The sequence below is a fragment of the Triturus cristatus genome, chromosome 3_1, assembly GCF_964204655.1.
Source record: "Triturus cristatus chromosome 3_1, aTriCri1.1, whole genome shotgun sequence".
Taxonomy (NCBI): Eukaryota; Metazoa; Chordata; class Amphibia; order Caudata; family Salamandridae; genus Triturus; species Triturus cristatus.
The window spans coordinates 1,181,315,979-1,181,329,161 of NC_140583.1; the positions used below are offsets into that span (position 1 = coordinate 1,181,315,979).

General features: G+C 44.7%; 1 protein-coding gene across 2 annotated transcripts in view; it reads left to right on the forward strand.

Annotated features, from left to right (window-relative positions):
- The window catches only part of SRPRA (SRP receptor subunit alpha), a 1,746,362-nt gene that overhangs the window by 575,453 nt on the left and 1,157,726 nt on the right, over window positions 1-13,183 (forward strand). For both annotated transcript variants that reach the window (XM_085646110.1, XM_085646111.1), the window contains exon 8: window positions 4,624-4,742. In XM_085646110.1, the coding sequence (XP_085502236.1) occupies window positions 4,624-4,742 (119 nt within the window). The remainder of the gene's footprint in view (window positions 1-4,623; window positions 4,743-13,183) is intronic.

Below are 13,183 nucleotides of genomic sequence, written 5' to 3' on the forward strand. Positions count from 1 at the left end.
CAATTGTCGAGTTGTGTCAATTAACGTTAATGGCATTCTGAATAAACGTAAATACGGAGGTTTGATTAGATGGCTAGTTACCTTAAAACCCCAAATTCTTTATTTACAGGAAACTCATTTAAAAACTAATACTCCTAATTATTTTATTCCAGGAATATTTTCGAGGGCCTTTTTTGCTTCTGCTGGAGTTGCTATGCGAGGCGTAGCGATCTATTTCTCTCGTGATTTTGATTGGGTTTTTCATCATGAACAAAGAGATCCCCTTGGGAGATGGCTCTGGGTGCAAGTTTCACTTAATAATCAGTTTCTAAATTTTGTAAAGTATTATGGGTCAATTTTTGACGACGACACTGCATTATCCACACTTTATAAATTATTGATGGGGGCTCCGGGTCGAATAGTTCTAGGCGGGGACTTTAATTATATTCAGAATTTAAAGCTCGATACCTCTAACAGAGGGAAAAAACAATTAAACCCCAAAACAAAGAAGCTTTTGGACGCTCTGATTCAAGATCTTCATTTAATCGATCCCTGGTGGGTTTTAAATCCTGCCACTCGGGAGTTTACTTGTTTCTCTCGTAAGTATAAAACCGCATCACGCATAGACTTCTTACTAATGTCTCCCTCCTTTAATTTCAAAGATGCAAGCATAGGCCCCAATGCATTCTCCGATCACTCTTATGTTTTAGTAGATGTCGAACTGGATCTGGCTGGGAGAGGCAGGTCCAAGTGGCAGTTGGACCGGCTTCTGCTACAGGACCCAGTCTGGATTAGTAAATTTCGAGTTTGGATAAATGAAGGAACAGCTGACATTTTTTCTGTTTGGGGGGGGGGGGGTTCAAAGCTTCAGCACGAGGAAAGATAATCGCTATTATGGCTAATAAATCTAAGGAACGTCGAAATAAGATAGCACAACTTCAACAGTCAATAATTGATGCTGCTAATGCAGGCGGCACTTTAAATAATTCTAGGTTGGATCAAGCAAGGAAGGAGTTAAGGGATTTCTTTGTTTTGGAAGAAATTAACTGCTCTCAGACTTACCAACAGAAAGTTTATGAGGAAAGTCAAATGGTGGGGAAGATGCTTGCCTGTTCTACAAGAGCTCGTAAAGAATCTGTATGCATTAGCGAAATATTAGATTACCAAACACACTTAAGAACCACTGATAGAGCGGAAATTGCTCGTATATTTGTTGATCATTATCAACAAATTTATACCATTAATAATCCAATAAATAAAGAGCTGATTGAGAGCTATTTTGATTCTTTTCTTGTTCCCAAATTATCTGATAGCTTGGTGTCAACACTTCAAATGCAAATAACCGCAGCTGAGGTTGAGTCATAAAATCTTCGGCGTCAGCTAAAGCGTGTGGTGAGGATGGACTCCCCAATGAATTTTTTTAAACTTTCTGGAAAGAGTTAACTCCTTTTCTGGTTGTTATATAAAAAAAATGGGGGTAGTAATTCCTTCAGAATTTAAAAAAGCTATAGTTGTTAGTTTAGTAAAAAAGGGTGAACCATCTAATAATGTTAACTCTTACCGTCCAATTAGTTTACTGAATGCAGATTATACATTTTTTATGAAGATTTGGGCCCGGCGCTTGACTCCGGCAGCCAAGGAAGTGATTCATGGCGATCAAACAGGGTTCATTGCGGGAAGAACGATGTCAACTAATACCCGCTTTTTGATTCAAGCTCTCGATTATTTCAATAGAAATCTTCTGCTTGCATAGCGATGGTGGATGCTGAAAAGGCCTTCGATTTGGTTAATTGGGACTCTTTATTTTTTGCACTTTTGAGGTTTGGCTTTCCATCATCTATAATAACGATGATTAAAAATATTTACTCGGAAGGTCAGGCACTGATTATAATCAATGGGGGTGAAGCAGGCACGGTTCAAATTAACCGTGGAACTAGGCAGGGATGCCCCTTGTCACCTCTCTTGTTTACTTTTTTTATAGAACCCTTAGCAATTAGTTTACGTTCAAATAGGAATATTAGAGCCCCTATTGCAGGGATGACTAAAATAAAAATTTTCGCAGACGACGCTATTCTTTATTTTGATCCAGAAAAATTAAATATTCAATCTACTCTCGCAGAATTTCAAAAGTTCGAACAAATCGGAGGGTATAAAATAAATACCACTAAAACTCAGATTTTGATATTAAATACGGGGGTGGATTGTCTACCGGAAGAATTAAAATCCCAGGCGTTGAAAATCGATCCAGTTAGATATTTAGGGATTTTCGTTACAACACACTACAGAGATTTATTAAAAAATAATTATGAAGCAACCTGCGATAAGATCGCTAATCTTTTGGCTAAATGGTACAATCTTCCTCTTACTTTGGTGGGTCGAATAGCTTTAATTAAAATGTCTATTCTACCTCTCTTGGTTTTTTTATTTATTAATGTCCCGGTTAAACTTAACGTTAGTTTCTTTAAACAAATTGATACTATGATAAGAAGTTTTATATGGAACAAAAAGAATCCTAGAGTTCAGCTTCCAATTTTACAACTTGATATTCATATGGGAGGACTTTCTTTACCGAATATTCGTTTATATTACGAAGCGGCACTATGTGACTACATGACATGTATTCTATCCAAACCCTATTCGCTCAACTTTTTTTTTTTGTTTAATGACTCAAGAAGCTGGTATGCAACTTCCGACCTTTTTGAAAACTTCAAAATTGCCCAAAAAAACCCGTTATAAGACTCTAATTGATTTTTCTAATCGTTTGTTTGTTTTTTAAACAAAGAGGTTTTTCTGGTTACTTTTCACTTAATTTGATTGAGTGCCGCGAGTTAGGATTATATATGCATTCGACACAAATAAGAAAATGGAATGAATCCGGATTGGGGATTCTGAGTAAATTAGGCATTCAAGGGAGGGCAATTACTTGGGAAGAAGCCCAGGCGAGATCCTCTGGCTCGAATAGACTTTCTTTTTTTGAATATATTCAAATAATTAACTTTTCGAAAAAATATAATATAGTCCTTGGTACCCCTCCCAATAATATTGCTTCGGCACTTTATGTCGCAAGACTAACCGGCGTAGGTAATTGGTACCGTATATTAAATCATCAGGATGAATCCCCTCTGGTATCTAAGATTTTGGAAAAAATTAAAAACAATACAAAATGTGTTTTTTCCTTCCAAGATTGGCAAAGAATTTCAGTTTTTAGTAATAAGGCTCTGCGTGCTGCCAATTATAAAAGAATGGCATTCTTGGCAAACGGGATGCTTTATTATACTCCTGAAGCCTTAAACAAAATCTATCCAGAGGTACCAAATAAATGTTTTCGTTGAGATTCCTCAGTAGGTGGCGGATGGTATCATATTTTTTACTCTTGTCCAAAGTTATGTGTTTTCTGGGAGCAAATATTTTCTTATTTTAGTGAAGCGACAGGACAATTGTGTAAACCTTCTCCAGAAATCGTTATGTTTGGCATAAGTACTAAGGATATGCTTTTTCCAGATTCTCATGCTCATTTCCTTGTAATTATGATGTTAGTCGCTCGTTCATTGATTTTACAAAATTGGAAATTCGAGACGATACCACTATTTGAGAAATGGATGTGTAAAATGAATCGAACATAATGCTTTGAGGAAGCTTATGCTAAACGGGTGGGGGCAACAAAGAAGTTCTTAAAGGTTTGGGATGCTTTTTGTTGATAGTCTCAGATGGATTACTTGTATGCTTTGAAGTCATGTCTTTTTTTTCTATTTGGCTCTGCTCAATAAATAATTTTTTTTTTTTAAAAAGCAGCTACCTGGGCATCAATGTACCCATTCACAAACCACTACTGCCTGGTAATGCAGGCCCATCAAGATGGGTGTTTAGTGTGCTCGGGCCTGGAGCACTCTATAGTCTGAGCCATTCCACAGACCCACCACCTTGGGAGGTACTGCTTTACGTGGTCACAAGGTTAGGTGTCTGTGCTTCGAATTATCCATCACAAAAACAAGTTTCTTGTCTCCGGTAATGCTCTTTTTGGTGGATAATTTCTCTAACTGAAGATTCCTCAACATCCTACCCACTCCCCATTCTGTGGTATGGTCTTTTCCCTTTAAAAGGTTCCCAATCTATGAATCTGCACACTGGTTATTGAAAATCATTCATACAGTCCCCATCTGAGGGCAGGGAAAAGTTCCTTAAAGAAACTGACATTAGCACGCATGGATGGCGCCTCTATTCAGCTCTGCTCGTCACTTCTGGAGTGGCATAGACGCAGAGTCACACAGCAACACTTACCGGTGCTCTGGGGCACTGCTTTGAATTTTTCCAGATCTAGTCTGATGCCTGGAGATATTTACAAGGTTTGAAATTCACGGTTAGAGAGAATAGGCTCTAGAAAATGCTTTACCAACCCTAAGTAACTTGTTCATGGGCACCTGACCTCTGTCATGTTCTAAAAAGTACAAAAACTGTTACTTCGCTTCACTATAATATGGTTATATTCCTCCAATTTGGTTATATCGTTCAAATGCTATCTGTTATTACAATCAATGCAAAGTAATTTTTCTTGTTGTTCATCTAGACTGATCACTTTTGAATGGTTTATAATGTGCTTAATGACAAACATTTGCAATCTCTAATGCAAGTTCTCCTCAAACTCAGCATTAAGAAGAGCAGTTTTGGTGGTATGTTTGGAATGCTCAGAGGCCTTGTGGGATCTAAAAGCCTTACTCGAGATGATATGGAAGCAGTGCTAGAAAAAATGAAAGATCACCTAATAGGTAAGGTTTGAAAAGTGAACGCCTTTGAAAAGGGTGACTTTTTTTTTTTACAGTCATCCTAGCTGATCGAATGTTAAAAAAAATATTTTTGCATAATTTCTAACTGCATTAGTTGAAATACCCCTGATTTGTTTTATTTTTACATCTTCAAAACATTTCTTTATGAAACAAGTCCTTTGACCATCAAAAAACATGGACATATTGTTTTTGTATCTATGCAAGATGGGATAAATGCCTCTTAACTGACATTTTGCTATTAGTTTCCCAGAGTGGCAGAAGAAAAGCACCACTGAATACATCTTATAATCCAGGAGCTCTATCGTATGAACTTCAGTCTAATTCATAACCCCTTGGATATTTATGCAGACTCCTGAAGTACTTTAAAAAGCTTTTTTATTAAACATTTGTGCAGAGGCTACATAGAGGATGAAGTGATGCCCCTTTAGAGCCACAGGCATGCTCTGTTGGCAGTGACCTAAGTCAACACAGTCCCTCTGCTCTATTTTCTGCATGAAAAAAGAGGATCTTGAAGCATTCGTACACCAACTTTGTTGCTCCTTCTTTTTTTAACTTCTTTATTTTCCCTTTCAGGTTTTTTTTTTATTTGGCCTTTGACTTTTACATTTTTTGTGTTTTAGTCTTGTTTTAACATTAGTGTCACAGAAAGACAGAGATTTGGCGCACCTAATTGTATTTTCTGTCCTTCTGAAAAACATGATATTGATGTTTATGAGCACAGTAGGAGGAATACATTGAAGTCTCTTAAGGAGAAAGTGTAGGAAGAGGATAGGTTGGCTTGTTGATCGCTCCACTATGGAGAAGTCTGGAAGGATTTATGATGTTCGCAAGGGCATGTACTAGGCTATGGGTGAGCATGAGTGTGATTGTATGGGCTTTGAAAGCGTTTGTTATGGTCTTCTATATTCCTGCTCAGCAAGAGAACCATTTGAGATTAACAGGAGTATATGTGACACCCTAGTCTACACTCCTTTGGAAACTCGAGCAGGTGTTTCACATAGATGTTAAATAATAGCAGAAACCGTGTGGATTCCTGGGGTACCTTGCAAGTAAGCTTCAAAGGAGATGCTTACTGATAACCCAAGCGTGTTCTTGATATAGTAAGGATCTATATCTTCACAAAGTGGCTTTCGATAGCTCATCTCTACTCCTTACCTCGCCCGTCAATATCTTGTGATCTGTTGTGTCAGAGGTGGTAGACGGATCAAACAATACAGGAGATGATTGCACAAGGGCGAAGAAATGTACAAAATTCCTTTTTCTTCAGCAGTGCATTTTTCTTTGACTTGCATGCTTTGAATATTCCATGTAATCCAGCTCTGAATCATTAGTTTAAAAATGATCTGGAATGTTTAGAAACCTCACTGTTAGATTTGGGTGTCTCTAGTTGGCATAGGTAGGTACCTGTGACAAATAGGGACCCTTGCGTCTAGTCAGGCTAAGGGGCTACACTCCTAAAATAACCCCTGCTCACCCCCCTTGGTAGCTTGGCACGAGCAGGCAGGCTTATCTCAGAGGCAGTGTGTAAAGCATTTGTGAACACATACAGTAATACAGTGAAAGCACTACAAATGGACACCACACAGGTTGTATTATAAAAATAAGTATTTTTATATAGACTTAACACAAGAACAGATGACCAAAAAATCCTCAATACTGTACTCAAAAATAGTCTCTTAAATGTTATAAAATAGCTCAGTTCTCTCAAGTTGTACATGCAACACTTTACTCTCAATGTACCTTAGATGCGTAGCGCAAAGAAAACAAAAGGGTTGCAGGGAAGGTGAAGCGTTGGTTCCTTACAAGCAGGGGAGTGGATGCGTCGGTTCCTTACTGCTGTGCAGGGGTGTTGATGCTCGCTTCCTTACTGTGTGGGGAGTTGATGCGTCGGTTTCTTACTGCTCTCCGGTGCGATGCGACACGCTGGCACCTCAATGCAATACTCTTCTCCGGTGCGATGCGACAAAATGGCGTCTTGGTTGGGATGCGACAACGTTGGTGTGATGCGACACGGCCGTGCGGCGACTCGATGATCTTTGGAGCTGCAACAGGCCATGCGACGCGCTTCTCCGGTGATGCGACGATGACCTCTGTGGCAGCGTCCCGCTTCTCCGGCGATGCGCCGCGCTTTGGCGATGCGATGATGGCAGCGGCAGCTCGCTTCCTCACCGATTTGATGACAGCGGCTGCGGCGGCGACACGCTTCTCGTTGTTGCGTTGCGCTTCCAGCTCCCAGCAGTCTATCAGAAGGCCCTGCACAACAGCAGGCACTTCAGTTCCCAGCAAGGGAATTCAGGAGAAGCTGGTTGGTGAAGTCTTGTATCCCTGAGACTTCAGGCAGGAGACCAACTCTAGTTCAAGCCCTTAGAGATTCTTCTTCAAGTTGATAGGAAGCACAATCAGTCCTTTTCTCCTCTCTTTGGCAATGAAGCAACCACTGCAGGCCAACCCGCAAACACAGCACAGGGGTATTCTCCTCCTTCAGCTTCCTGGTTCTTCTTCTCAGCAAAGGTTTGTCTTGTTTCCCAGAAGTGATATAAAGTTCTTGGGTCTGGGTCCCAATATTTATACTCCTTTTCCCTTTGTTGTCTGAAGGTAGAGGCGCCTTTGCCTAGTCCAAATCAGTTCTGGTCAGTCCTGGAGTACTTTGTTGACATGTCTCCTTTCCTTTCACAGTGCAGGGCAGGGACATCAGACACACCACAGGAGGTGGAGCCAGCATTGTGGAGGGAAGGCCCAGCCCTATTCAGGTCCCAGGTGCAACTCCTCCCTCCTATCTAGATGCAGATCTCTCTATTCACCACTGGGCTGACCCACCCTGTCTCCTGGAATCCCCCAGCTCTGTCACTCAAACTCCAGACAAGGAATACACAACCTAGCAGAGGCAGGTTTGTATGGTTAGACAAGAAAATGCCTACTTTCTAAAAGTGGCATTTTCAAACCCAGAATGTTAAAACCAACTTCACTAAAAGATGTATTTTATCATTCTGAGTTCAGGCATCATTCTGAGTTCAGGCATACTAAACTCGAATTTCTGCCATGTTCCCTGAGTCAGTTAGGATTATAAAATGTAATAACCAAACTGCCCATTCTGGCCTATGGAGAACAGGTAGCCTTGCAATAGTGAAAAACAAAAATGGCTGTAATTCACTTTTAGGACATGCCACTCACACCAGGGCATGTCCTGCCTTTTACCAACAATGCACCCTGCCCTTGGGCCTACCATAGGGGTGACTAATATGTATAAAAGGGAAGGTTTAGCGACTGGCAAGTGAGTGCACTTGCCCAGTCAGCATGGCAGACTGCACACAGGCTCTGCAATGGCAGACATGAGACACACTTTACAAGCTGCTCTGGTGGGTGGCACGATCAGTGCTGCAAGCCCACCAGCAGCATTGGTTACAAGCCCTGGGCACACGCAGTGCACTGTACTAGGGTCTGACAAGTAAACCAATCAAGCCAATCATGGAGTCACTAATCCATACCTCAATTTACTAAAAGAAGCACTTGCACTGTGGCACTGAAGAGCAGTGGCACAGTGCCCAAAGCATCTATAGCCAGCAAAAACACATGAGGCAACAGCAAAAAATGGAAGGGAGACCCACGCCAATGGTGCCAGGTCTAACACTCACTAAAACAACTTTTAAAGCTACAGTCCAGTACACAGACTTAATGTTTTTGGGCTATTTCTACATTTGTCAGTCATTAGATGGGTTTTGGGCACCATCCCTGAAGGTCATGCCTGAATTGTTTCATCTCACCTTGAATGAGAAAGCCCTTATTTCAAACTCTGGAGGGACGAATAGGCGCCTGTCCACTTGGACCAGAGGGCATCTCTTCAACAACACGGGACAGCGCATCCAGTTGCGCCTTCATCTGGTCCTTAAACGTGTCCCGGTCGGCCTGGGTGCTGGTTAACTGTCGTTCTACTGCCCATTCTAATTTATGCTGCCCCTCTACCAAGTGCTGAATGAGCGCCTCCATCAGGTGTCCTAGTCCTGCGCTCCTATGCCCGCATTCTCCACCAAATTGTGGGGGTGCACCCTCCCCGGGCAGCGTAAATAAGGACGTTAGGCTAGTGTCGTTTGAGAGGTGTCTTTAATGTTAAAGCTTGACAGGGATAGTTGACGTTTTATTCAGTCCTTCAGGGGGTGTTGGATCGCTAGGCTCCGTCCTTTTCTCCGGTTTCGTCGGTCTTCGACGGTCCCTCCCGCTTTGCCTGGTTGCGTCACCGGTGGGGAGGTATACTCGGCACATAAAACAAAATAAGAAAGAAAGTCCTCTCAGTTTCAGGTAACGATCTGTCAGTCGTGGGGCAGGGTTTGTGAGGGACACTGCAATAAAGAAGGTTTACCAAGTTCCGACCACCAAACAGATGTGCAAAAAGGGTGATAACCGTAGATGAACCGTCCACGGTCTACCACGATGTGTCCCCTGCTTTAGCCAAAACCCGCTTCCCTGGACCCAGGATACGATTTCGTACCTGTTGTAGCCAGGAACCTCCGGGTCCCTGGCAGGGTGCAGCGCGGTTCTCGCCTCCTGGCTCACTCTCAGCTTCGTCTTCAGCTCCCGGGTCTCGCCTCTCGCTTTCGGTGGTCCGGTCTCCGTCCTCCTGCTCCGTCGCTTCTCCTCGCTTCTCCGGTCTCTCCACAGCTTCCACATCTGCGTCCTTTTTCCGGAACGTTAGCCAATCCGGTGCGTCGACGTCACAGGGGGTGTGTCCCTCCTCCGCCGGGGAAGCCCATTCCCGAAAGGGCCAGCGCTCTCCCATTTCCTCCGGTGATGTCAGCGTGGATCCTCTCCGGGTCTCCGGGGACTGCGGGGCACAAGAGGGAGGTGACAGAGGTAAGTCCGGGGTCGGGCTGCGTGGAAAAGGAGGCACCTCCCGACACACCCCCCCCCCCTCCCGACACCCCCCCCCTCCCCCCATGCATAGTCCCGGTCGGGGATATAGGGAAATCTGGAGAGGAAGTCAGCATTGGCATTGGAAGAACCTTTTCGATGGAGTACGTCAAACACAAAAGGCTGGAGGGAGAGGAACCACCGCATGACTCGAGGATTGTTGGATTTGTTACGGCTCATCCACACGAGAGGAGCGTGGTCGGTGTACAAAGTAAACCGAGGACTCTCCAAATAATACCGTAACTTTTCCACAGCCCATTTAACAGCGAGGCATTCTTTTTCGATTACTGGATAATGTCGTTCCCTGGGAAACAGTGTCCTACTGATAAACAGAATGGGCTTTTCCACGTTCTCCTCCGTTACCTGTGAAAGAACGGCCCCTATGCCGGAGTCAGAGGCGTCCGTCTGGAGGATGAAGGGAAGCTCGAAGTCCGGAGAGACCAGCACTGGGTGGTTGGTAATGGCTTGTTTCAGCCGAGAGACTGCCTCCAGGACTCGGGGTGTAGGGTGTCGCAGGTGTCGGTCAGAAACGGATTTTTTTAACAATTCGGTTAGAGGAGCCGCGATTTCTGAGTATTGGGGAATGAAGCGTCTGTAGTACCCCAAGAGGCCCAAAAAAGCCCCGACTCCTCGTTTAGTGGTTGGGACGGGGGTCTCTCTGATGGCCTTAACTTTTTCGGTTTGCGGTTCGATGCAGCCCTTTCCGAGCAGATAACCCAGGTATCGTACCTGGTGAAAAGCCGCAAAGGACTTTCCAGCATTCACGTGGAGTCCTGCTGTCCGTAGTTCCTGAAGTACTTGTCGACAATGATCTAGATGGGTTGGCCATGAGGAACTGAAGATCACGATATCATCTAGATATGCCGAGGAGTAGTCCGTATGGGATCCGAGAACGATATTCATTAACCTCTGAAAGGTGGCTGGGGCACCGTGCAAGCCTAAGGGCAAAACCGTAAATTCGAAGAGACCATCAGGGGTGGAGAAAGCTGTTTTTTTCTGATCGCACTCCCTGAGGGGCACTTGCCAATACCCTTTTGTTAAGTCCAGGGTGGTTATGTATTTAGCCTTTCCCAACCTTTCTATTAATTCATCCACACGCGGTTAAGGATAGGCCTCTAGAGAGGAGATGGCGTTGATTTTTCTGAAGTCAATACAGAACCTGATGGTTCCATCGGGTTTAGGGACTAAGACTATAGGGGACGACCAGTCACTTTGGGAGGGTCGAATCACCCCCATCTGTAACATCTTCTGAATCTCCGAGGACACGGCCGGTCGACGGGCTGCCGGGATATGGTATGGTCTTTGTTTGATGGGTTCTCCGGGTCGAGTGTCTATACGGTGTTCCACCAGGCTGGTTTTGCCAGGGATGTCTGAAAAGAGATCCTGAAAGGAACAAAGGAGGTCTAGAAAGTCCTGAGTTTCCTGAACGGACAATTCGGGATTCACTGTCAGGGCCTCTAGGGTGCAGGGGGAGCATGGTTCAGGTTGGGATAAGTGGATGCTTTTGGGAGGGGGACCTAACCATTTTTTTAGCAGGTTGATATGATAGGTCTGAGTGGTGTGGTCACTCGTTTGTAATCTATAGGTGGTGTTTCCGATGGTCTCTATGATCCTATACGGACCCTTCCAGCCCCTTTTCCCTTTGCTCAGGGTTGAGGGGAGTGAAACCAAAACCCAGTCATTCACTTGGAGAGTACGTAGCTTTGTGCTTTTGTCGTATTGTTTCTTTTGTTGGATCTGGGCTTTCTCGAGATTCCGGTGTGCTAAATCTTAGTTTTCCCAAGGTGGACCGCAGATGCCTAGCGTACTCCAGGAGAGTCTGGGTATTATCCTCTTCTGCTTCCCAGGTTTCCTTTGTCATTTCCAGCAGCGTACGCGGTTGTCGGCCGTAGAGGAGTTCGAACGAGGAACACCCTAGGCTACTTTGTACCTGCCCTCTAATGACAAAGAGTGCCTGAGGCAGTAGGCGTGCCCATGACTTTCCTTCGCTCTCCAGCATCTTTTTGAGGGTCAATTTTAGATTGCCATTGTACCTCTCAACCAATCCATCCGTTTGTGGATGGTATACGGAGGTTTTCAAATGTTTGATGTTCATGAGTTTGCATACCTGGGCCATGAGAGAGGACACAAAGGGAGTACCCTGATCGGTGAGGATTTGTGAGGGAAACCCCACCCGGGAAAAATATTCCATGAGTTTGTCTGCTGTGGAGGTGGTGCTCCGGAGTGGGAAGGCCTCGGGAACCGGGTGCAATAGTCCACCAAGACCAATACATGTCTATATCCCTGGGCTGTGCGGGGTAAAGGCCCTATGATATCCATACCTACCCTTTCAAAGGGCTGTCCCACGATTGGTAGGGGCTTGAGGGGGGGCGCGTGGGGGCTGGTATGGATTCTTGAGCTGACAGACTGGACAGCTCTGGCAATAGGACTTGATTTCCGCATAGATACCGGGCCAATAGAAGTGTCGTAGTATGTTGTCGGTGGTTTTCTGGGCTCCCATATGGCCGGCCAGTAGATGACTATGCGCGAAAAACAGGACCTGTTCTCTGAAAGGCTTAGGGACCAGGAGTTGTGAGGGTCCCTGGGCCTGAGGGATGCGGTATAAGAGTCCCTTTTGTATGGAAAAGCAGGGGTACGGTCCCATCCGCTGTGCAGGGGGCTTTTTGGTCTCCTGCCAGGCGTGAAGGAGGGTGGGATCATTAACTTGTGCCAAATGGAAATTCCGGTCAATAGCCCAAGGCTCCTGGGCCAAAAGACCGTGAATCGCATTGACCGGGGTTTCGGTGGTCTTCCAGAAGAGGAACAAAAACTCCGGGTTGTCCGTACCCAGGATGAGATCCTCAGGAAGAGTATCTAACAACCCTACGGTGACATATCTGGAACCTGTTGTCCCAGGACAAGAAAGGGGTACCCGGGCTGTGGGATACAATCTCACGTCTAAACGGAAAGGGTATACAGTTCCTCTATTTGTATAGGAGAGTGTAGAGTACACTCTCCTTGGAATTCAGACTAAGTGGGGGGTAATGTCTAGTAAGCCTGAAGGGTATTTAGACTGTGTGGGGTGGGGGAACCCACATTGGTGGAACTAAAACCCTCACACACCCAGCAAGCTAGGTGTCATGCTTCATCATCTGGGTTTTGCTCCTCGTCGGGTCGGCGCTGCAATTCCCGACGGGCACCCAGGGATGGGGCTCTTTGGCGGAGATCTTTTGTTCCTTGCCGAGGGTGAGTGCAAGTGAGGGCCAGGTAAGTGTAGATGTTTGTGAGTGTGGTTAAAAAGGGGTTGGTTAGTCTGAATGTATGATTTTATTCGGTCAGTAAACCACCCTGTTAAAAATGAAATGAGAGGTGGTAGTCTTGACTAAATGGGTCAGGGACTACTCTACTCTGCTCAGGTGGTCAACATGTTTCATGCCTACAAGGTCAGGGGGATCCAGCGGCAATTCATCAGGACCGGTGATTATAACTATCTACAAGTTTGTGAGGGTGTGTTGCTAATTATTTACAGTGATGTCTAGATA